This window comes from Oenanthe melanoleuca, chromosome 8, assembly GCF_029582105.1.
Source record: "Oenanthe melanoleuca isolate GR-GAL-2019-014 chromosome 8, OMel1.0, whole genome shotgun sequence".
NCBI classification, from domain to species: domain Eukaryota; kingdom Metazoa; phylum Chordata; class Aves; order Passeriformes; family Muscicapidae; genus Oenanthe; species Oenanthe melanoleuca.
Window position 1 is genome coordinate 27,351,389 of NC_079342.1, and position 23,737 is coordinate 27,375,125.

The 23,737-nt window shown below is 58.1% G+C and overlaps 1 protein-coding gene across 1 annotated transcript in view; it reads right to left on the bottom strand.

Moving 5' to 3' along the window:
- The window catches only part of LOC130256350 (voltage-dependent R-type calcium channel subunit alpha-1E-like), a 95,754-nt gene extending 73,402 nt beyond the window's left edge, over positions 1-22,352 (bottom strand). Inside the window, exons 1-5 of the mRNA XM_056497897.1 lie at positions 22,051-22,352; positions 21,263-21,529; positions 12,932-13,037; positions 12,372-12,511; positions 532-635 (exon numbers count right to left, since the gene is read on the bottom strand). Of these exons, the coding sequence (XP_056353872.1) occupies positions 532-635; positions 12,372-12,511; positions 12,932-13,037; positions 21,263-21,528 (616 nt within the window). The 5' untranslated portion in view covers position 21,529; positions 22,051-22,352. The remainder of the gene's footprint in view (positions 1-531; positions 636-12,371; positions 12,512-12,931; positions 13,038-21,262; positions 21,530-22,050) is intronic.
- Positions 22,353-23,737: the final 1,385 nt, after the last annotated feature.

Consider the following 23,737-nt stretch of genomic DNA (forward strand, 5'->3'; position numbering starts at 1 on the left):
GAAAGCCAAGCTGCAGAGCAAACTTCCAGCAGAGGTTGTTTCTGGTCCCCACTCCAATGTCCTGCTTGTCCTTGCCCCACCTGGACGTGGTGGGATATGGCTTGTGCAGCTCTGTCCCCCTCATGGCCCCCTAAGGCATGGATCCAGCCCTGCCAGTGCCCAGGGCACGAGGGGCAGGAGGACTGGTGCCAGCAGCAGCCCAGTTTCTTTATTTATCCCCGTGCCAACAGACGAAATCTTACAACAAAAAGAAAAAAAAAAAAAAAAAAAAACCACCAAGTAATCTCCCCTGAATAAACCCCAGTCCTGAAAGGATCCACCCACTGCCTTCTGGCCAGGGAAGAGGAGCTGCCAGCGGGCTCTGCCAAGCACAGGGCGGGCTGGGCAGGGGACAGTGCCACCCAGGGACACCAAGCGCTGCCACCTTTGATGGAGAGGTGGGATAAGGTGGCACAAGCACCCCTCGCACCCCAGGGACATCAGGGACGGATGCAGACACCCTGGGAGGGAGATGAGGAGCATCCAACTTACTGGGAATGCCCGAGACGAGCTTCAGAGGCCGGAGCACGCGCACGGCGCGCAGCGTCCGCAGGTCCACGTGGGTGTTGAAGTGTGTCCCGGCCGTGGCCAGGATGCTGTGGGCACACAGGGACAGAGCACAGTTATCCCAGGGAAAGCCCTTGGCCACTGCAGTGCCATGTTCTCACGCCAGGCTGAGAAGGACAACCATGTCCCTGCAGAGATTCGACTCCTCCCAAAGGTCAGCGAGCCTCGTTTGATGCTCACACCCAAGTTCTGTGACCAGAAAAAGCCACGCAGCAGCCCCCCATCAGTGCCCCCCACACCCCAGGAAGGCTGGGGACAGCCCCACACCACCCATGGATCCCATCTGGGGTCTCAACACCACCAACACCACGCTGATCCCGGCTGCAGAGGATGGACCTGCCTCCCAGGAAGGTGGCACACGGACCAGGAGCAGCACCCCAGAGGTGTGAGCTGCTCCCCTCCATGCACCTCCAGCCAGCAGCTGCCCTGGCTTTTTCCACACATGGAGCTTCCTCAGAGTCCCACCTCTGGGATTGCTGAGAAGGAGCAGAGAACCTCACACACATTCCAAAATCTATAGTAATGAAAGTTTGATGACCTTGGAAGGCAACCGGCAGGCGCAGGAAGGACTCCAGAGGTTTTCTTTTAAAACACAAAGATTTTTATTTTTTTCCCCAAGCCCATCTCTGGAAAACAAATTGGGGCAGGAGGGAGCTGGTGCACACTGAGTCCTGCAGTGGAAACACTCAGGGCCCCTGCACCTGCTGTGGGGACAGGGATGCTGCACCTCAGGGATGCTGGCAGAGCCCTCTCCCATCCAAGCTTGGTCCCCAGGTGCTGGGCAGAGCAGCAGGGGGTGGGAGAGGAGGGGATGGGGAGGAGGACGGGACAGAGGGAGGCAGCAACCTCAGGGTTGTTTGCAGCAATCCAAAAACCGAGGGAAATTGGGTCATTGTTCCACTAATTCATCTAATTACAGGCCAGAGCAGCTCTCTGGCGTGCTGAGCAATTAGCACTCTTTCTCTCACCCTCTCCCTGAGGTACAGCAGGTACCAACCTGTCCCTCCAGAAAGGTGGCTGGGTTTCCTAGGATACCCTGGCAGCAGGAACGCTCTCACATCTGCAAACCGGGTTGTTTCAGCCCCTTTTCCCAGTCTCCTCTTCCCCCCTGCCCCATGCAAGGGGTCACAGCAGCAGCTGGGATGCACTGCCCACAATCCCCTTTGTGTCACACTGCTTGTCCCTGAGATTTACAGGGATCTGGTACCCTTGCTGGCATTTTCCCCTTTTCCTGAGCCCTTTCCACGCAGTCTCCGTGCCCCAGCCCGTGCCCAGACCCACAGGGCTGACAGGAGAGCAGAAAAGGGATTTCATTAAGTCGGGAGCACCCAGAGCCTGGGGAGAGCCGTGCTGTTAAATCGGTTGTAAGATTAAAATCAGTAAGTACGATAAAGCACGGCCACTTGGCAATGCAGGGGAGTGAGAACAGCCCTGTCGGTGCCTGTCCCTTCACACCCCCTGCCAGAGAGAACAGGGGACACGAAACGCCAGCACAGGGACACGCTGTGCCAGCAGCATGCTGGACACCCCGAGACCCTCCTCCAGCTTTTCTCCTCATGTGGCAGCCCCTGGAGTGCCAGAGCCTCCCAGAGGGGCAGGAGCAGCCCCAGCGCTCCTGCAGGGGATGCTCCTGGGCGGGCTCCGGGCTCCAGCCCTTCCTTCCCCCCAGAGCCAGCGGAGCCGGGCTGGGATGCGCAGCTCTCCGCTCTCCCCACGGATCCCAGGCGGTGGGAGATGGAGGGGGAGCCCTCGCAGCCTCACCACACCTCCACGCCCCACCGGAGCAAAGTCCTCGGCTAACCCAGATTTATTTGAAGGGCTCCGGAGCCGCCGCGCTCAGCCTCCAGGCAAGGCTCGGGCGATTCCAGGGCGCTCCTTCCCTGCTCCAAATTAGCTGCTAAGAATGGGACTCCTCTGTGGCAAGGTGACATGCTCCTTGTCCTCGCTGGGGGACGGGGGACATCACGAGCTGCTCGGGAAGGAGGTTCGGACAGATCACCGGAGCGAGGTGGCTGCGCTCAGACCTGTCACACGGGCGGTGACAAAGAGCTGTGACACATCCTCCGGCAGAGGCACCGGGGCTGCTCCCAGATCAACCCAAAACGAAGCCCAGAGCCTCTGGGCACACGGTGTGAGCAGCCCCCAGACCTCATAGAGAGGTTGGGAAAAGCGATCCGAGCTCCCAGGCTGGCTGCTGGCTGCTTCCCCCGTGGAAAAAACCTCCGTGGCTGCAAGTTCCACACATCCCCTCTCCTGGATGACCTGGGAGGCACAGACACCACCACACCACTGCTAATTATAAACCCAGTGCTCAAAGCACACCTTGAGCTTCAGACTTCAGCACATCTCACCTGGCAATTGTTTATTAACCCTCTAATCGTGCCTTTTATTAATTCATTTTTTGAACCATATCAGCCAGAACTTCCAGTTTCTGAACTAAGGTTTCTCACAGCTCCTAAGGGGACTCAGGCTGTGACAGACCCTTGTGCTGCCACAGGGCAGCAGCTCTGGTATCTGTAGAACAATTTAAACCCTTTTCGATCACTTACAATATCCACGTCTGATGTGCTAATAATTATTCTTTATTTTTAGGCAAGGACCCAAACTAAAATTACATCTCACCATCCAAGTTATTTGAAAAAAGCTGCCAGATTTAGGCTATAAAAATCCCAATGATCTCATGCTTTTCATCATATGTACTGGAGGAAAAAAAGAAGGGGAAAAAAAAAGTGAAGGCGTTTTTATAGGTCACCCAGGCAAAGGGGTTAGTTTTACTTCAGAGGAAAGGGGGAAGAGAGACTTCAGGTGGAGAAAAGAGCAGAGAAGAACTTTTGGAAGGATGCAAATGAGAGAGGAGGCAGGATGGGAAATATATGCTAATCCCCCAAAGTATAATTGAATAGTGAGCAATCACCAGCAGACAAAAACACTCTTTCAGGAGAGGAAAAAATAATAATCCAATGCTTTGTGTTTGCAACCAGGGTGATTATTTTATTTTATTTATTTGGAGGCTCTGGGGAGGAGAGTGAGCTCCTGCTGGGGCCACCACCCTGTGGGCTTTGGGGCTTGGCAGAGCCAGGCTCAGCCCCTTGCACCTTTAGATTTCTTCCCCCAGGGGTCAAAAGAAGGGGGAAAAAAAGAATTATCTCATTTTAAAGGATTCCCTGCTCTTTGGGATGCAGAATATGCAGAATAAAGCACAAGTGATGCTTGATGACGCTGCTCAAAGTCAACACTGAAATAGGGCACTATCCCACTGAACAGCACCCATTGTGCCCCCTGTGCCTGTGCCAGGGGCTGTGCATTGCTGGGCTTCTATCTCCATCATCATCATCATCATCATCATCATCCCATCCCATCCCATCCCATCCCGTCCCACCCCTCAGCCCCAAGGGACAGCACACAGCTCAGGCCACACTACAAAGAGCTTCACACCAGAGACCTCAACCAAAGGGCTGAACCCCAGATCAACCCTTGATTCACCCCCCTGACCCCAAACTGAGCCCCTCTCAAGCATTCCCCTCAGGGAGCACTGCTGAAGCTCATGCAGACACACTGTCCCAGCAAAGGGTGTGCTGGGTGGAGAGAGGCATAGGCTGAGACAGACTAATCTCAGCCCAAAATCTGGGGCAGGCAGGATGCTGGCTGGCATGCAAATTAATATTTATAATTAAGTGGAAAGGCCCCTGAAGGCTTGCACTGCCACCTGACTCTATGAGGGAGACTAGTTCATAATTAATACACTGGTCAAACAGCTCTCAGAAAGTGAGTTACCTGATGAACTCACCCCGTTCCTGCCCTGCTCTGGGGGTGAACCAGTGGGGTGAATCCATCCCTCTCTGCAGGCAGCATCATGTGCAGCAGGGCATTCTCACAGCTCTTGGGGCCCTGAGCAGGGCCAGCAGGGTCAGGTCACCCACTCTGAGGATGCCACACACAGCTGAGCCTTGGGGACACCATGGGAGAGGGACACCAGGGCCAAGCCCTGCCCTTGGCACACTTCAGAGCAACGTCAATGCCTCCATCACCTCCTCTTGCTCTTTCTAGGTTTCGGGGCTGTGACCCAGGTGGATTGAGCTCTGCAGAGCTCCTGCTCCCGCCCCTCCCAGCAGCTTGGAGAGGTCTGGATGGGCACAAGTGACTGCCTGAGAGGTGTGATGAGGCTGAAGGATGAAACCAGCCTTTGATTTGGGGGGTGAAACGATCCCCCAAGGCCACCCCTTCCCGGAGAAACCCCAGGATTTGGGGGATGAGGGAGCATCCCCTGTTCTGGACCCTGTGGGTTGGCCTAGCCCCATATCTCCCCCATGCCTCCATCCCCACACTGCCTCTCAGCAGATACAGGATTTGGCAGGGTGAGGTGACACTGATAAAACTGCATTTGCACATACAGGACCTGGGGGAAACCTAAAGCCTCTGGCAGCAGACAGGAGAGCTGTCCCTACGAGAGAAATAGAGAACAGGTGAGGGTGGAGCCATGCCAAAGGAGGGCTACAAGACCCCAGAGCATCCACCGTGTGATCCCACCTTCCCCCCGAGCATGAGAAGGACACAGCCCACTGCCCCTTCCCTCAGGCCAGGCTCACACCCTCACCCCATCTCCCAGAGCAAGGTGAAAAGGAGCTTTATCCCCACAGGATCGTGAGGGCATCCCCCAAGAGCAGGAGCTGGGGTGTCTGGGGTGCCGGGCAGGGCAGGCAGTGCCCCAGGGACCAGCAGCCCCGTGGGAGGGACTGACTCACGCTGCGGCTGCGGGAAGCCAACGGCGGGAGGAGGAGCCGGGAGGATGGATGGAGCTGGGAGGATGGAGCTGGGAGGATGGATGGAGCCGGGAGGATGGATGGAGCTGGGAGGATGGAGCTGGGAGGATGGATGGAGCTGGGAGGATGGAGCTGGGAGGATGGAGCTGGGAGGATGGATGGAGCCGGGAGGATGGAGCTGGGAGGATGGATGGAGCTGGGAGGATGGAGCTGGGAGGATGGAGCTGGGAGGATGGATGGAGCCGGGAGGATGGATGGAGCCGGGAGGATGGAGCTGGGAGGATGGAGCCGGGAGGATGGATGGAGCCGGGAGGATGGATGGAGCCGGGACGATGGAGCTGGGAGGAGGATGGAGCCGGGAGGATGGATGGAGCCGGGAGGATGGAGCCGGGAGGATGGATGGAGCTGGGAGGATGGATGGAGCTGGGAGGATGGATGGAGCCGGGAGGATGGAGCTGGGAGGATGGATGGAGATGGGAGGATGGAGCCGGGAGGATGGATGGAGATGGGAGGATGGAGCTGGGAGGATGGATGGAGCCGGGAGGATGGAGCTGGGAGGATGGAGCTGGGAGGATGGATGGAGCTGGGAGGATGGAGCTGGGAGGATGGAGCTGGGAGGATGGAGCCGGGAGGATGGAGCCAGGAGGATGGATGGAGCCGGGAGGATGGAGCTGGGAGGATGGATCAAGCCGGGAGGATAGATCCGGGAGGATGGATGGAGCTGGGAGGATGGAGCTGGGAGCTGGGAGGATGGAGCCGAGAGGATGGAGCTGGGAGGATAGATCCGGGAGGATGGATGGAGCTGGGAGGATGGAGCTGGGAGGATGGATGGAGATGGCCGGGAGGATGGAGCTGGGAGGATGGATGGAGATGGGAGGATGGAGCTGGGAGGATGGATGGAGCCGGGAGGATGGAGCTGGGAGGATGGAGCCGGGAGGATGGATCCGGGAGGATGGATGGAGCTGGGAGGATGGATGGAGCCGGGAGGATAGATCCGGGAGGATGGATGGAGATGAGAGGATGGAGCTGGGAGGATGGATCCGGGAGGATGGAGCTGGGAGGATGGATCCGGGAGGATGAAGCCGGGAGGATGGAGCTGGGAGGATGGATGGAGCTGGGAGGATGGATGGAGCTGGGAGGATGGAGCCGGGAGGATGGATGGAGCCGGGAGGATGAAGCCGGGAGGATGGAGCCGCGATGATGGAGCTGGGAGGATGGATGGAGCCGGGACGATAGATCCGGGAGGATGGATGGAGATGAGAGGATGGAGCTGGGAGGGTGGATGGAGCCGGGAGGATGGAGCTGGGAGGATGGATGGAGCCGGGAGGATGGATGGAGCCGGGAGGATGGAGCTGGGAGGGTGGATGGAGCCGGGAGGATGGAGCTGGGAGGATGGATGGAGCCGGGAGGATGGATGGAGCCGGGAGGATGGATGGAGCTGGGAGGATGGATGGAGCCGGGAGGATGGATGGAGCTGGGAGGATGGATGGAGCCGGGAGGATGGATGGAGCCGGGAGGATGGAGCCGGGAGGATGGATGGAGCCGGGAATTGTGTGAGCAGCACGCGGGGTGCCTGGCTCCCCAAAGCCAGAGCTGCAGCTCTGCCTGCCGCTAGGACTCTTCTGGGACGGTGGTCAGGACAAACTCAGGAGATCTCTGTATTCTGGTCTTGAAGTTTGCAGTGTATTACATGGGGTGTGGGTGAAAAGGGCTGGGAGCTGCAGCTCGGAGCAGGGCAGAGAGTGGCGAGTAGTGAGAGTTCTAAGAGGTAAGAGAGGGATTTTCCCATTTACAACACAATAAATCTTCTGTGTCGAATATTCTAATTTCCACTAACCAACCTAATACAAGATACAAATTCTCTAACATTTGCATACAACCTATAGGAATTGCTACCATGTTTACTTCTTTCTTATCTCTAAACCTGATCTCGGACCCTTCCTGTCATGCCTGGAGAGGATCTTTGCTGGCTCTTCAGTATTTGCAGCATCTGGTATTATCTAAACAAATGGAGGAGGCCTTCGAGCATCCACATTGTTGCTCTCAGCCACACAGTTGAAAACTGCTATCATTTCTATCTCATTTATGGTTTCCATATTCTCAAAATCTTTTGCTAGGCACTCATATTTATAAGGTTTTCCTGAACATCCTTCCCAGCCCCTGCCCAGGGATCTCCACCCCCCATCTCCAGACACAGGATCCTTTTCCCTCCTCACCCAGCCAGGGAAGGGGTGCTGCCCTTTGTGCAAGGTGCTGATATTGGGCACGTCCCAGGGCTGTGGCATATGGCACATGAATCATTCACCGAGCTGGGAAATTAATTATTCATCCAAACGAAGCACCAAACCTTTTACTAATTGTCCTGAAAGGAAAGAGCTGGGAAAGGGGTGGAAGAGGGGCATCAGGTTGGATACTGCCAATATTCATGAAAGGAAAAGAGGAAAGAAGAGGAAAAAAGTCTTGTCTGTGTCATCAAAGTATTGCTGGGCTTTTGGAACTGGGCTTGTCTCTTTGCTGGTTTTCCCTACAGGACAGCACTCCTTGCAGTGGCTCAGCAGGATCCTGCACATTGCTCTGACTCCACACTTGTGCTGATTCCACACTTGTACTCCAAATCTCTTATCCATTCCCCCAAGCTTCCTTGCCTGGGCACGCACTGCAGTCCCTGGGTTAGGGAAATGCAGGTGTGGGTGCCCTGGGAAGAGCCTGTTCCCAGCCCAGGTGTGCTGGTGTGTGCTCTCACCTGTGTTTGGTGAGCCAGACACCTGTGGGGCCAGCACCCCACACCACCAGGGCATGCAGCACATCAGTATTCCCAGATGCAGCTGCTGCCAGTGTCTGTTCAAGGATCCCCCTCCCATCTCTGGAACTCTAAGACTGAAAAGAGCCCCCAAACACACGAAACTGGGGTTGTGCCAGGTGCACTAAATACCTGAGGGCAAAACATCCCTGCCTCTCCCACGGGGGAGCTCAGGGGAGCTGTGGAAAGGGAACTTTCCAGGACAGTCATCTCAAAATCCAGGCAGCACCAAAATGAGAACAAAATCCAGCCTGCCCTCCTCATCCCTGGGCTCAGCTTGCACCCCTGCAGCACAGCAGGGAGCAGCTTCCTTGGAATGATGCCATCCTGCTTCCCACCAGCCACAGCAGGAAATCAGGGCACGAGTGTGTGCAGGATTGCCCTGGGAGGTCAGAGAGAGAGACCAGGCTCACAGCTGCTGCTTGGCTTGCTAGGGAGTGGATTTTGGGACAGGACTTGGAGAGCCAGGCTTCCTGCTCCAGCACAGGCTGGTGCCCCTCTGGCTGGCTCTGGCTTTGCTAAGGGAATGGAGGCAGTGCCAGCAATCCTCCTCTCCTGCCTTCCCTTGGCCATGCTCCACCCCACAAAACCCTTTAATGAAAACCACCGTGCCCAAGGGCTTCACAAAAGGCACCCAGGTGTGCTGGCTGTTATTAAACCCTCCCAAAACCCTGACAGCAGCACTTCCTTTGAGTGACCCTGGCCTATTGATCCAGCTCTTACAGCAGCTGCTCCTGAGAAGAACAACTTCACAAGGCCCTTTGATTCCCCTCTGGATTCTTTTCCCCGTTGTGAGCAGTGCTCCCCCACCCCTTCACCTCTCATGTGTTATTGTATTACTGCTATTGAAAAAAAAAAAAAAAGCCAGTGGTGCCTTGATACTGCTCAGGCACCCGAGTGTGTGAAGCACACACCCACCTGGATATTTGCAGAGGGAGTTTAACCCTTCCTGTTCCATCAGGGAGGGTGTAGGACAAAGCAGGCAGCTGTAGGGTTCTTGTTCTCAATTCCTGATGGCACCCAGGCAGCAGGGAGCTCATGCTCCAGTTGCTGGTGGCTGAAGCTCTGTCTGCCTCACCTTTCTCAGAACCACCAACTAAGAGGTCACCAACCTTCCTCTGCCCTTTCTGACCATTTCTGAGCCATTTTCCCCTTTTTTGGTCCAGATCACACTGCATCAAGCAGGTCCCACATCCAGCTTCAGCACCTGGCTGGCTCTGGTTCACACAGAGACAAGGTGAGCACCCCCAAACCCCATGGAAAATGCAGATGTTCCCCTCAGTGGTTCTGCCTCAGAACAAGTAAAGGTATTTTTTGCACACTTTCATTTAAAGTTATTTTTAGCTGAGGAAGAACAGACTGGGTTTTTTTGTTTGCTTTTTTTCAGGCAGCAATGATGATTTGGAAACCACAGGTTACAAACAGTGCAGGTTTACAAATGTGACTATTAGTTCCTCAGTGGAAGCTTTAGCATCAGGGAGTTTTAGGTGGGTGTTGATTTCCACTGAGATGAAAAAGAAAAATTGATTTATCGACAGGAGAAGCAAACACCAGTTGAACCCTAGTCAGTGCCATCCACTCCTGCACAGGGTCCCAAGGGGCTGCTCATGGGATAAATCCCTCATTAGGCTTATTTACAGCAGGGAGAGGGTGAAGAAAATCCCACTGTGCACAGAAATCCCAGAGTGGTGTCTGTGACCATGATGCCACCTGCATAAGGACCCCTCCCACCCATACACGGCAAAAAATAACTCCAGACATGAGCAGCAATATCCTGTGTCACAGCTGGAGGGGTGAGGGCCGCTGAGTGTGATGCTAGCTCTCTCAGGGATGGCTCCTGGGATGGATCAGCTCACATGGATGTTTTCACTGGCCCATCATGGGATGCACCAGCACCCAAACCCACCCAGCCCACCCTGAGGCAAGCGCTACCAATCACAACATCCCTCCAGCACAGCCACAGCCTTTCCAGGAGCCACAAGATCCGCAGGGCCACCGAATCTCGCAAATCTCCGTGCAGACACCCTGAGATTCGCCAGGCAGAAGGGCTGAGTCGCAGAGGCGATCCCGAATTCCCGAATTGCCGAATTGCCGGTGCAGGCTCCGCCGCCCGCCTTACGCAACACAGAACGAGCCGCCAAGTGCAAACCTTCTCCCACAAGCTGTTTGCAAGTCATTTGCCAGCCAAGGATTATTTGCTGCAGGAATTTGCCAATAATTCAGCAGATTAAACAGGCGAGAGTTTCCTGCATGGGAAGCGCTACCGAGGAACAGCTCTGGCAGCACCGCAGGGCAAAAGCGAGAGCTGAGCAGCACCGAGGAGCTGGTGCAGCTGATCCCAGTGACCCCCAAACCAGCCCAGGGTGAAAATCCATGGGTTGCCTCCTCCAGCCACCATAGGACAGAATTTGCCCCACCAGGTCGGTGAGGCCACGCCAGCGGGCGCTGCTGGGGAAAGCCGGCAGGTGAAGGGGCATTCATTCCTCGGGCAGGGCTCCTGGCTCTCTGCTGGAGCACACACAGGGTCCAGGGCACCGTGGGGAAGCGGAGGCTGGAGGGCTGTGCCCCGGGGCTGGCAGTCGTGGGGGACACGGGCACCTCCTGTGGGGGTGGCCAGCGCAGCCCTTGGTGGACAATAGATTCCCTGGCACGGGGCCCGGCTCAGGCTGGCAGCGAGAGGAGCTGGCGGGGATCCTGCGAGTGAGTAATCGCCGAGCGCTGACTCAGCACCAGCTCGGCACAGCAGCCAGCCCAGAGCGGCGGGGAGGGCAGCGAGGGTCCCTGGCGAGCCCCCCCTCCCAGCCCAGCGCTGCCCGCAGGGTGCCCGGGTGGGGACAGGCGATGGGCATTTCCCTCCCCTGGCTGCTTCCTGCACTCTCAGCCCAGGCTGAGAGCCCCTCTTGTTGGGTCCCATGCAGTCCCCAGAGGTGTGAGCACCTCTGCCCGGCCCAGGAGCCACAGAACCCTCTCCATGAGTCACTCTGCAGATGTGGGAGAGCAGCAGCCTCCCATGTGAGGGCTGCACCTCCCACAGGCCGCCTGCTCGCTGCCCATCAGAAGCATCACCCGCCACCAGCACACAGGTGACACGGTCCCACCCCCAGCAAGGCCATCCCAGTCCCCATTGCACCAAAAGTCAAAATGTCCCCAGCCATGCTCTCCTCTCGTGCACCCACCAGCACCCACCACCACAGACCAGCAGAGACAGGCTCAGCATCCCCTCCCTCCTCCAAACACCCAGCCAGGTGTCACATCCCACGCAGTGCCACCACCCTGCAGGCCAAGAGCCAGGACTGTGCAGCAGCAGGAAGCTCTGTGGAGACCCCAGGCATCCTGCCTGGTCCCCATGCCTCAGTTTCCCAGCCAGCCCTGCAGCTGCTCCATACCCAGCACTCAGACCCATGTCTGTTTGTACACATCAAACCAGCTCCTCTGAGCACGACGTTTCCATCAGCAGGCAAAAAGAAATATCCACAATCCAGGCACCACCTGCCTCCCCACAGAGAGGGGCCCAGGGGTCACCCTGGGTGGGCTTTGGCTCAAGCTGACTGCCAGTGTTGGCTAGCACAAGCCCAAAAGCCCCTGCTCATTTCTGTGTCACCAGGACAGCCCAGCACACTGCAGGCAGGACTCAAATCTGGGCCATGTCGCTGGCAGGTGACACCACCAGTGACACAAGCTCTGTGTGCTACCACCCCCAGCCCCACTGCTGCATGCTGGGGTGATAACAGCATCACCCAGGAATGTCACCCTGCCCAGACCTCATTCCCAAACCTCCAGCACCAGGGCAAGCCTGGAAAGTGCTTGGGATGGCAAGAGGAGAAGAGATTTACCCCCTTCCCATGTAGGTTTTGACCAGAATCTCTCCCAGATCACATCCAGGTGCTCATCAGGTCATGCCACCACCCTGTCCTCACCTTGCCTTGTATTCAGGTGGGTGACAGGCCACCAAGTGAGGAAAGCTAGACATGGTGGCCTCATGGCCAGCCCTACTGCCCCTACAGGGAGCCTGATCCCACCATCAGTGTCCACAGCCAAGCCAACACCTCCAGCACAGGAACCATCCTCCCTTCCCTCACCAGGACAACAAAACACCACTGACAGAGCAAACCAGGGGCTTTGCCCATGTCCTGGAGACTGTGTCCTCACCAGGATGAGCCCCCAAGCCAACCCACCCCCCAGTGGCCCCACAGCACCCCACTCACCCGCTGAGGACCACAATGAAGTCCATGACGTTCCAGCCGTTGCGCAGGTACGAGCCCTTGTGGAAAACGAACCCCAGCGCCACGATCTTAATCCCAGCCTCGAAGCAGAAAATCCCAATGAAGTAGGGCTCTGTCTTCTCCTGCCAGAGTGAAATCAGTGACCCAGTGAGAGGGGGAGACTGAGCAAACACAGCACCAGGCATTTCACATTGACCCAACTCGTGTCCCATCCCACCTTCCCCCGACCCATCATCTCCTCTGGGAGCTTTCCTAGCCCTTTCCCAGCCAGCAGCAACCTCAGAAATAAAAAGAGGGTGGCTATGACACACTCAGGTCCTTCCCTACCCCTTTTAAGGGGTTTAAACCTTCCTGAACCCTTTCCATAGAGAAGGAATATGTTCCAGCAGCCCCAGGAAGGCTGGAGGAGCTAGTCCCAGAGGAAACCTCCTGTCCAGCCTCCCCAAAATCAGAAGAAATTGCCTGGCAGGATTGGGTGGCTGCCCCTGGCTCCTCCCCCAGCCCAGCAGCACAGGGAGGGAGGGATGGACACGGGTACTCACTAATCTCCGTGACATGGGCGTCTTGTCATCCTCGGGGAGGTGCTGCTCCAGGGCCAGCACGATGCAGTTGGCAATGATGGTCGCCAGGATCATGTACTCAAAGGGAGTGGAGGGGAGTTAAGGAGCAGAGAAGAGGTGGGTGACACCCCCAGCCCTCCAGCCCACCCCTCGTTTCACCTGTTTTCCCCACGGGAACATCCACACACGCCTCTCTCAGGAGGGTGAAGCCCAGCTCAGTGCTGCTTGGAAAGGAGGGATGAGGGAGTGAGAGCCTTTCTCCCTGAAGACCTGGGCCTCATCACCTCCTCCCTGAGCTCACAGGACATCAACCAGAGGTCTTTGTTGGGATGAAAACCACCCTGGGAGAGAGATGCTGCTTGTGCAAGGAGCCCAGAAGGTGGACAAGGCTTGAAGTGGGACACCAGGCTGGAAGAAGGTTTGGCATGATCCTTGGCATGATCTCCCTGGCATGGCACACTGCTGGCCAGGGTTGACATGTCCCTGTTTTCCTTCTCTTTTCCATCACCAATCAGCAGGAGATGGGGTTCAGAAAGGGGAGCTGTCACAAGGTATGGCCAGCCCTTGTCCCAAACCGTCCCCATGGGAGGAAGCACAACCTGAGGAGGATGGAGCATCCCTTGCAAGTCCTGGGGATCTCACCTGGATCAGTGCACGGTGTGCCCTTGCCAAGCACCCTGTGGGCAGCAGGGTGAGCCCAGGTGGCACAGGGAGCTGCAGAGCACTTGGCTGAGCATTGGCAGCTCGAGGCACTGATGGCACCTGAGTCTGAGCTTCACTTCAGGCAGGGTGGAAACTCCCTGTGGACATATCCCAGCATATCCTAAGGGCAATACTAAATCCTAAATCCATGTCTGGGTCTGACACACCCCTTCTCCAGGAGCCACCCTGAGCCAGGACAAGTGGCAGCAGATGTCTGAGGAGCTGAGGAAGGCAAGGGCAGGTTGATGCCCAGGAAAGCACCCCAAACTCAGCTTCCTCCTGCCTTTTGATTCATGGGATCGAGGCAGGGACACGGAGCACTCTCCTGCCTGGCCCACTGCCGAGCTCTGAAAACAAAGCACTTCCAAGTGACAGCATGGCCATATCTTTCCAACTTGCCATCCATCTCTCCCAATTCTCCACAATAAAAGCCCAGTTGTCCTCAATAACTAAATGTGGAGCGATACAGCAGCAGGCAGCACACCCCTGATTCCACTCCCTCTGTGCCAAAACAACTCTATTACTGGCACCACTGCCACCAGCAGCCACCCAGGGAGAGGACTGCTACCTTCCCAAAAATCCTGTCTGTGGAAAGGGGATGTGATCACACCTGGGATGGATTTGCCCATGAAGGAATCATCCACTCTCCCACCATGCCAAGCTGGCTAAGCCCTTCCCCACCACACCAGGCTTCTCCAGACCCAACACTCTCAGGCTGAGATGTTTCAGGAAAAGAGGTGTCCAAGGCCCATCCCATCAACCCTGGGAAAAGGAGTGATTTTGTCTTTTCCAACCTCATCCTTTGGCCACCAATTACAGTGAAATGCTTTCAACAAGTGGCCTAGAGCCCATAGGCAAGAGAAGACAGCCTAGTGTCCCAGGAAAACAGGAAAGCATGAAGTGATCCCAGCAGCAGCAATGCTGGGCATGCTGGCAAGGTAGGAGCAGGGATGGGCATGGAAACAGGTCTCCAGAGAGATGGCCAGGAAAGGCAGGGATGGGAATGGAAACAGGTCTGCAGGGGGATGGCCAGGAGAGGCAGGGATGGGAATGGAAACAGGTCTGCAGGGGGATGGCCAGGAGAGGCAGGGATGGGAATGGAAACAGGTCTGCAGGGGGATGGCCAGGAGAGGCAGGGATGGGAATGGAAACAGGTCTGCAGGGGGATGGCCAGGAGAGGCAGCCAAGGAGAGCCCGTGGGAGCTGGGATGTATTTAACCTGGTAGGAAGAAGAGCCAGGAAGGATACATCCAAGCATTTAAAAGGCCACTCAGTGGAATTAATGGTTGCTAAGTTAGAGGCAAACCCAAAGAGAGAGGCTGCAGAGCTCCCTGCTGCTGGCTCAGACCTTGCTGCCAGCCAGGCACGGAGCAGGAGCGGCTCCCTGCGCTTGGGAAGGGGGGGCAGACTCCAAAAGTTTTCCTCTGGGGCTCGACACCAGGGAATATTTCACTGCACGGCTCCGGCAGAGGCCACGTCCCCTCCCTGCATCCCACTCCGGCTCCAGCGGCCGCGGCGCTGGCCCCGCGCCACCAGCCAATTCGGGATCTTCTCGTGTCATTTTCCTGAAAGTCTGCGAGCAATTAGCACCGGCTTAAGAGACAAACAGCGCGTTAGTGGGGCGGGGCAGCAGCTCCCCAGGCACCAGGCACATTTGCCTAGATGAGAAGTGCGGGAGCGGCGCAGAGAGTCCGTCTGTCCGTCTGTCCGCCCAGCATCCCTGCCACCGCTGCTGTTCCCGTGGGAGAGACACACGGGTGGGAAAAACAAAACTGCAGCAGTGCGGGAGCTCAGAAGTGCCTGGAGGGGTCAGGACCACCCGGCCCCAACATCTGGCTCAAAGCACGGGGACGGTGCACATCTGTCACACCCCTACGGGATCGCGTTCCTGCCCCACGCCAGCAGGTGGGTGAACAGGTATCACGGAATCAAGGAACAGTTTGAGTTCCTTGGGGACCTTGAGTTCCTTTAAGGGACCTTAAAGACCATCTCCTGTCATGGACAGACACACCTCCCACCGGGCCAGGGTGCTCAGAGCCCCGTCCCACCAGGCCGAGCCTAAAAGGGCAGTCGCTCCCCAAAGCGCCGACCTAAGCACGAGGTCACTGCCAAAAGCGATTCCCCAAATCCCACTGGCCCAGGTTCTCCAGGAGTTGAGCCTGGCTTAGCACATCCAGAGCTGTGTGAGCCATCAACCCCATGGACACCAGCCCCCAGAGCTCCAGCTGTGCCAGGTTTTGATGGACCAAGAGGAAAAGAACCTCCCAGGGGACAGCAGGAACATCTGGCTGAACTGAGGGATATTTTATCCCCACTCTTTGCTTCTGCCAAGCATCCTCCCTCGGGGCTGGAGCCCACCAGACAATCCTCTATCAGTGCTTTGTTTTTTTACTGAATCAGATGAGTAATTACACAGCCTCACCCAAAATGCAGAGTAGCCCTCGCCTCCCTCCAGGCCCAGTAACGAGAGCCCATCTCCCTCCAGCCTTCTCCTCCTCCTCTTCCGTCTGGCTTCTCCTGGAGGATCATTAGGGAGCCGATAAAAATAGGTTTTCTTATTGATTTATCTCCTTTACTCCATGCTCTCTCCCCTGCACCGTTGACTTGTTTCCTTAGCAACTCGGCCGATCCCTGTGCACGCCACACCTGCAGCTCCACCTCCCCTCCCGGTGCCTCTGGGGCGGGGACAGTGACCCCAGGCCATGGGGCATCCCCCGAGCGCCGGGCCCATGCCTGGGGCTGGAGCTCCTTGGCAGGGAGATCTTCCAGCTGTGACCTTCCTCTTCACCCTCCTCCCCAGCCAGAGGCACGAACCAGCCCACCCAGAGCACCCATCTTGTTAAGGCAGCGAGTGAGCCCAGCTCCAGAGCCTGGAGATGGGTTCTGGTGCTGATGGGACATTGACACAATCTCCACAGGGTACAAGATAAATCCCTCCCCAGATGCCAGCAAGGACAGCTCCCCTCCATCCCACCCTTTCCCAGTCCCTTCTCTCCACTCCTGGGCAGGCAGGTGGGGAAGGAGCAGAGGAGCCAGAGGAGTGAGGCCACACAGGCCTTGGGGAATCCTTCCTTCCAGTGCCACCAAAAGAGCAGGAGCAACTTAAATCCTGTCCATGCCTGCACCATTCAGTTCCAACATCTCCTAGAAAGTCATGTCTCTATTTCCCACCTCTCCTCACACCTCCCAGCGGACCTGCTGCTCTGAGGAGCTTTCCCCTGCTCAATTCCTACACCTGTGGACTTCATCTTGCTGTCCCAATCCCAGCACTGCTGCCTGTCCCACACAGACAGAAAGGTGCACATCCTCATCATCCACCCTTAGGATGCCCCAGTCCTGCTCCTCTCAGCTCCACACCCCAGCAGGAAAGAGAGCACCTTCTCTCCAAGGCTGTATTCACAGAATCATGGAAAGGTTTGGGTCAGAAAGGACATTAAAGGTCATCTGGTTCCAAGCCCCTGCCATGGGCAGGGACACATTCCACTTGACCAGGTTGCTCAGAGCCCCATCTCACCAGACCTTGAACAATTCCAGGGCATCCACAACCTCTGTGGGCATGTGAGGTTTTTGGTTTCCAAGAAAAAACGAAAGTGCCAAGTAGAGCAAAGCCTGTGAGTGGCCCTAATTCAACTCTGGGATTCCCCATCCCCACAGTACCTCCCTGGCTTGTCCCTGAGGACACAAGGGATTTCTGTCCACTGCTAAGTCCATCATCCACAGAGCTGTGGTCCCTGTTTCTATCCCTGTGTCCTGTCACCCAGTGCCCCCAGCCCATCCATGCTGGGGGGGATTAAAAAAGTGACATCCAGACCCCAAATCCTCCCACTCTGAACACAAGCTGCTGTGTGTCTGCTCCAGAGAGGCTCAGGAGAGTCAATGTGGGCTTGGATTGTGCTTGTGTCCTGGAGCACCCAGCCTGCCTCAATCCCCCTGCATGGACACAGGAGACCACACTCCCTCTCTGCAGCCACAGCTGCAAAATGCAGCAGTTTGGTTTCCATCAGGGGTTAAAGCCAGGAGTCCAGGGCAGAGCTGCCCACACTGCTGCTGCTCCCATAGGGATGAGGGATGCAGGATGTGGGATGCCTGCCTGCCACGTGCAAACAGCTCCATGGAGAAGCGTCTCCTTCTCCCCCACCTCACCCTGGAAATCAAATCATCTCTCCTCTCCTCCTCCTTTTTTTTTTTTTTTTTTCCTCCTTAAACAAAAAAGGACCACATCATGTGATTTTCCTGCCTTAACATCAGTTTTTTAACTTTGGTTGCCACAGCAACAGGATGCAACTTGGCATCACCATGACAACAGCTGCCTCTGTTTAAATTCACCATCTGACAGGCAGCCTCGCTCTCCCCGGCTGTCAAAAAGATGGACCTGCCATTACACCTACCTGCCCCTCCCCAAAAAATCCTTCTAAAATCTGATGAATGGAGGGCACAGAAAACAGGCTGGGAGGTGGGGAGGGGGAAATGCTCTTGGGGAGGGCGAGGATGGAGCTCCCGAGGATGGCACGACATGGCGCAGGCTCTTCCCTTGGGAAGGCGAGACCTGCCGGAATCCTGGCTGGGGAAAAGCCAAGGTGCAGGAGATGCTTGGCCAGGTGGGGTGTGACATCACCAGGGCTCCCAAGGGGCACTGCCCACACAGCATCAGGTCACAGGGAGAGTTCTGCTGAGCAAAACAGCTCAGGCACTCACGGGTGTGCTTCCCATGGAGCAAAATCCCCCTGGCTGTTGGGATGGGGGTGTGCCTGGGGCTCTGGGCACTCCAGCTGCTCTAGGCCAGCCCAGCACCAGATTTGGTCCTCAAAGAGGCTGAGACAGGTGAAATCCCTCCCCACAGGGAACAGCAAGGTCCTGATGGACCATCCTCTTTCCCTGCCACACTGGGGGTAGGTGCAGTGGACAGCCTGTCCTTGGGGACACAGCCAGAGCCACACAATGTCATCTGGCCTTCCTGGGGCGGGAGAGGGATCTTATCCAGGTCAAATGTGATTAAGTGGATGAGGAACGGAGCAGATCTAGATGAGCTGCAGCCCATCTCGTGTACTAACTGAATTGGAGCCTTCCAGGCAGCCAAACAAATGAAATCAGGGTGAAAGGCCTGGCCATCAGCAGGAAGAGAGCAGGCAGGAGGACAAGGCAGCGTTTCCCAAGGAGAAGAGAAGGAGATGTTCCTACAGCCAAAACAGCAGCTGCCCCGTGGTTTGGGCAGGACCAGTTTTAAAAGAGCAGCTCCAGTGGAGGCAAGGCACTGGGCTTTCCAGAGAGGAACTGGGCAAAGATTTGCCTCCCGTGGAGCTGCATCCCAATCCCAGTTGCTCGTATTTCTCCTCCTTCTCCTCCATGCATCATCCCTATTTACACTGGGAAGCCAAACTGCAGAGGCTGCTGGTTATAATTACACAGTTACCCAGCAGATATCCAGGCCTGAATCACCAGATATTTTTAGCCCTATTACCTAGTCAACCAGAGCTGGATGAAGAAGAGCCTCCACTTCGCCCTGTGCTCCTCTCCAGACCCTTTGGCTTTCTCTGGTGCTGTGCCTGCCCTGACCCACAGCACCAGCAATGGCCCATCTCCCTCCCAGCAGCTCCTACTGACTATGGCCAAGATCCAGAGCTCTCTTCCCCAAAATACCCTCACCCAGGAGCGATGCCATGGGCTCCAGGCCAGGCTGCTGAGGTGCTCACATGGTTTTCCTGGCCCTACCAAAAGGCACCAGCTGCCTGTGCCAGGCTACAACTACAAGGATGGGAACCACTGGCCTGGCCAACCTAACCAAACTTATCACCAAAAGGCCTTGCCCTTTCTCAAGCCCTCAAAACTCCAGTGGTGCAGAGAACCATCCAGGGTGGGTGCGTTTTTCTCGGAAGGAAATGGCAGCAGGGTGGGGGATAGGCAGGAACGCTGAGCTCCCGCGCCTGGAGCACGCCTGTTCCCAGCACTCACACGGGAATATGTCACTTACTTCTGGAAAAAAAAACCATAAAATGAGCCTATCTCCCTCATGCATTGCAAATTCCAGGGGAGAATAATGCTGGGGAGTTCTGCTCGTGTGGTGGTGGAGCTCCAGTCTCTAGGAGACAGCGGCTGCCTGGAGATGAGACATCACTCCGGCACGGGACCCCAGCCCACGCCGGGAGTGCCAGGCCAGTGGCAGCACCCCAGCTCTTTCTGGCTCCCAACAAAGGCTGGAGGGGCGAGAGCCCTCCCACACCACACTGGGAAAGCAGAGGAATAATTTGGCATATTCTGGAAAAGCAGGCGGCCGGCCTGGCCGCTGCCCTGCAGGGCTGAGCCGAGCTCGCCGCCGCACCAGCGGCCCTGCAGCCTCCCTGCCAGGAGGGGCAGATTCAGGGATGCCATGGGGAACTCAGCCCCTCCAGCCCAGGTCACCCCCTCAAGCCTGGAAATGTCACAGCTCCCCAGGCAGGACCGGTTCCTGCTCGGCAGAGGCTTGACCTGGTCTGTGGGAGCTGCAAAGGGACAATTCCCCTGCGATGCCCTGCAGGGCAGGTGAGCCTCACCAGAGGCTTTCCCCTGAGGTACCTGTTGCACCAAACCGAGGCACTGCTGCCTGGCACCAGGGAAAGCTCTCCTGTGCCCACCAGAGGAGCCGGGAACTCAACCAACAAGTTGCAGGGAGGGAAAGCGGCAGCAGCGGGAGCCGCATGGAATCGCTGCTGCAGAGCCCGGCACGGGGAGGCTCCTACAGCCAAGCACGGCCAGGCTGAAGTTCTCAGGCTCAGCTCCCCCTCGGGGGCAAAGCCCGGGAGGTGTCCTGGGGGCAGCAGGCATGGAGCCCAGGCTGGTGTGGGGCTGGGCGCTGTGGTGCTGGGCAGCAGCCAAGGCGCCCAGGGGCACCCACAGGCAGGGTGGGAGGAGAGAGAGGTGCGTGGGGAGGTATGAAAGGATGGAGGAGCAGGGGAAGGAGTGGGAGAGATCTGCACCCTCCACCCTGCGCTAGGAGAGGGGTCCCTGGGATAAAACCAGGGCTCCCCCTGCCAAAAAGGGCCGTGGGGCACAGCCAGAGGTTTCCAACATCCTTCCCTCTGCCGCAGGGAGGGAGCAGCCGGTTCCCAGAGCCACCGTGGGGGGCCGGGGGCTGCAGGGCGAGGACGGCTGTGCCCCTGGCAGGCGTGATCTGCAGCAAAGAGGGCACACGCAGGAGGGACAGAGCCACCACCCAGCAAGGGCTGGAGATTCGTGGGCTCCCGGGTGGCTCCGGGCGGGGTGCGGCGACAAAACTCCACAAGACATCGAGGCACAGAGAAAAGGCCACTACCCACCACCTCCCCAGGCGCGCACACAGAGCATCCCAAAGCACGCAGGGACCAGAGCACCCGTCCCTATCGGCACGGGGGGCTAATAAACCCAAGCCTCAGGAGGGGCTGGGGGGCTCCCAGCGGGGAGAAAGGGCTCAGCTCCTGTCAGGAGCCGCGGGCAGAAGGGGAAGCAGCAACAGGGCGAGGAGAGCATCCCCGGGGGCCGGGGCACCCCTCTCGGCACAGCTTACCTGCCCGATAGTGCCACACACACGTGTCCTGGGCGGCCACCGAGGCAAATCCGGGCAGCGCGGGTGGGGGCTCGCAGGGGCTGCAGAAAGGATATGGCCAGTCGATGAGCTTCTTGGCGTATTTCCTGACTATGTTCTCTTCCCCAAAGAGGAAGAGCGATCTGTTGACGGTGAAGCAGTTCTGCCGGACGGGGATGGGGTTGTACAGAGCCATAGTCCGGGCTCTCTGCGCTTTGGTTTGCTTGAAGGCTCCCGGGCTCCCTCCCGCAGGGGCAGGAGCTCCTTGCCGGCTCCGGTTCTGGTCGGAGCCCCCATCTCCAGAGCCCAGCCTGCCGGCCACTGCCTCCCCAAAGCGAGCCATCCTGGAAGAAAACACACAGGTGAGCCAAAGCAGCAGCACCGAGGCGGCGGGGGGGAGGGGGGTGGGAGAGAAGAGGGAGGGGGTTGCGGGGCGCAGTCCCAACCACAGCCCCCTCCTCCTCTCCGGGTGATGCTCAGCTCCGTCTCTCCTCCATCCCTCCGGGGGAGCAGGGACCCGCGTGCAGGAGAGGTGGCAGCGTGCGGCAGCGGCTCAGCAGCTCCGGCACGGCACGGCACGGCACGGCACGGGGGGCAGCCGAGCCCCCGGCCCCCCAGCACGGCCACCGGGCAGCGGGGCAGCGAGCCCTCCTCCCCCGTGGCCCCTAAGCGCCTTCCCCCCCGAAGCAAGGGGTTAAAGCCAGCCCCATCCTCCCCGCCGCTCTGCCTGCCAGCCCGAACCAGCCCCTTCGAGCCCCCCAGCCCTGCCGCAAGGCGAGCAGAGAGCAGGCACGGCAAGGGCAGGGATGCCAGCCCTCCCAGCCACCCCCCGGCCGAGCACGGAAGGCGCGATTCGGAACAGCACCCAGCGCAGAGCCGCGGCCGGGGGAACAGGTTGCAGCGCGGTCCAGCCTAGTTGGAGCCAAGTGTCCAACTCCTTCCTCCCGACTCCATCTTCAGCATCCTGCGGGAGCCCGGCCGCCCATCTGCGGGCTGGCTGGGGCAGGGCGGAGGGCTGAGCCCCGGGCGGGGGGGATGCCCGGCCCTCGGCTGCCGGGGCAGGAGCGCGCAGGGCTGCCCGCAGGAGCCGGGCCACGGAATTAAAGGCTGCCGCGCCTCTGCAGCTCGGGGACAGCTGGCTTTAATGAAGTCAGTGGCAACACAGGCGCGCACAAGCGCGCACACACGCGCAGCACGCCCGGCTCGCTCCCTCGCTCCATCCAGCGCGTTCTTTTGGCAAGCACGGGAGCTGCCGCAAAGGAAAATCAGAGGCGAGGGGTGGGTCTGAAGGGAACAAAGGCGATGGGGGAGCCCCCACCCTGCCAGAAGCACACGCGCCCCCCGCCCTGGCTGCAGAGGGCTTTCCAGCACGCGGGTGCTCCTAGGTGAGTGGCTAAATTGGGGAGCAAAGGGGGGGCTCGCCTCCCTGCGTCTCCCCCACCCCACCTCAGCCCGCACGGAGCATCTCTCTCTGGCCACACGCATCATCCTCCCCCATCCCTGGGACACTCGGAGGCTCCCGGCTCCCTGCCCGGTGCCAGCGGGTGCCCGGGGAGTGCCCTCCTGCTCACTCGCATACAGATGAGCCTCCACACCTCGGTATCTTCCTTCTGACACGGGATGATGTCTGGACGGAACAGCGGCTCATCCAAGCGGTGTAAACAACCCGGGCTGGATGTGTCCCTGCAGGAGCTCCCGTGGGGGTGGGGGGGATGTCTCTGACCCTGCTGCCCCCCACCCCAGGCACCCCAGCAAGGGGAGGGGGCTGGGGACACTGCTGATGCTGCAGCCACGCGTGTGCCAAGGTCACCCAGGGATGCCCAGGGCTGGGCTGTGCCCTGGTGGGGGGGCTGACTGCCCATCCACCCTTCCCTCCTGGCACACACAGGGCACCCCCAGACCCCCAGGGGTGTCCCCAAGTCCTCTGTACCCACCAGGCAGGGCACAGCACACAGCACACCCTGTGAGCTGTTCACACGCAGGGTCCCCGCCTCTCCTGCTCAACCCCGAGGCCACAGAGCTCCCCAGGGCCTGTGACACTCCCTACCTGCATTTCCCACAAGCAAAGCACCCATAGCTCCAGCCAGCAGCACAAGACATCATGTCCCTGTCATGTTCTTCCCTCGCCCACCCTACCAACCACCTGCTCTGCAAACCCAGTGGCTGCTGCCCTGTCCCTCAAACCTGCTGTGGGGCAGCCAGGACTGCTTGAGGCATTGAGATAAAATAAATAAACTAATAAATACATACATAAATAAATCTAGCTCTTCATCACTTGGGCCAGTGCTTCTCCCTCTGTGCAGCCTGGCAACACCTGACCAGGGACTTTCCTCCTTCACAGGCACTACAGTGGCTGAAGGGCCTCAGGGCTCATTTTCTGGCCCAGACTCTCATGGGTGCACTGCCAGCAGCCCTTGGGTGGCTGGGAGAGAAAGAGGAAGGTCCAGATCCTCCTCATCAAGATAACAGAGGAGCTTTTGCAAAAACGGCTGTGGGATCATTGTCCCAAACTGACCCAGGCACTGTGAATCCACCAGCTCTCCGTGACACCC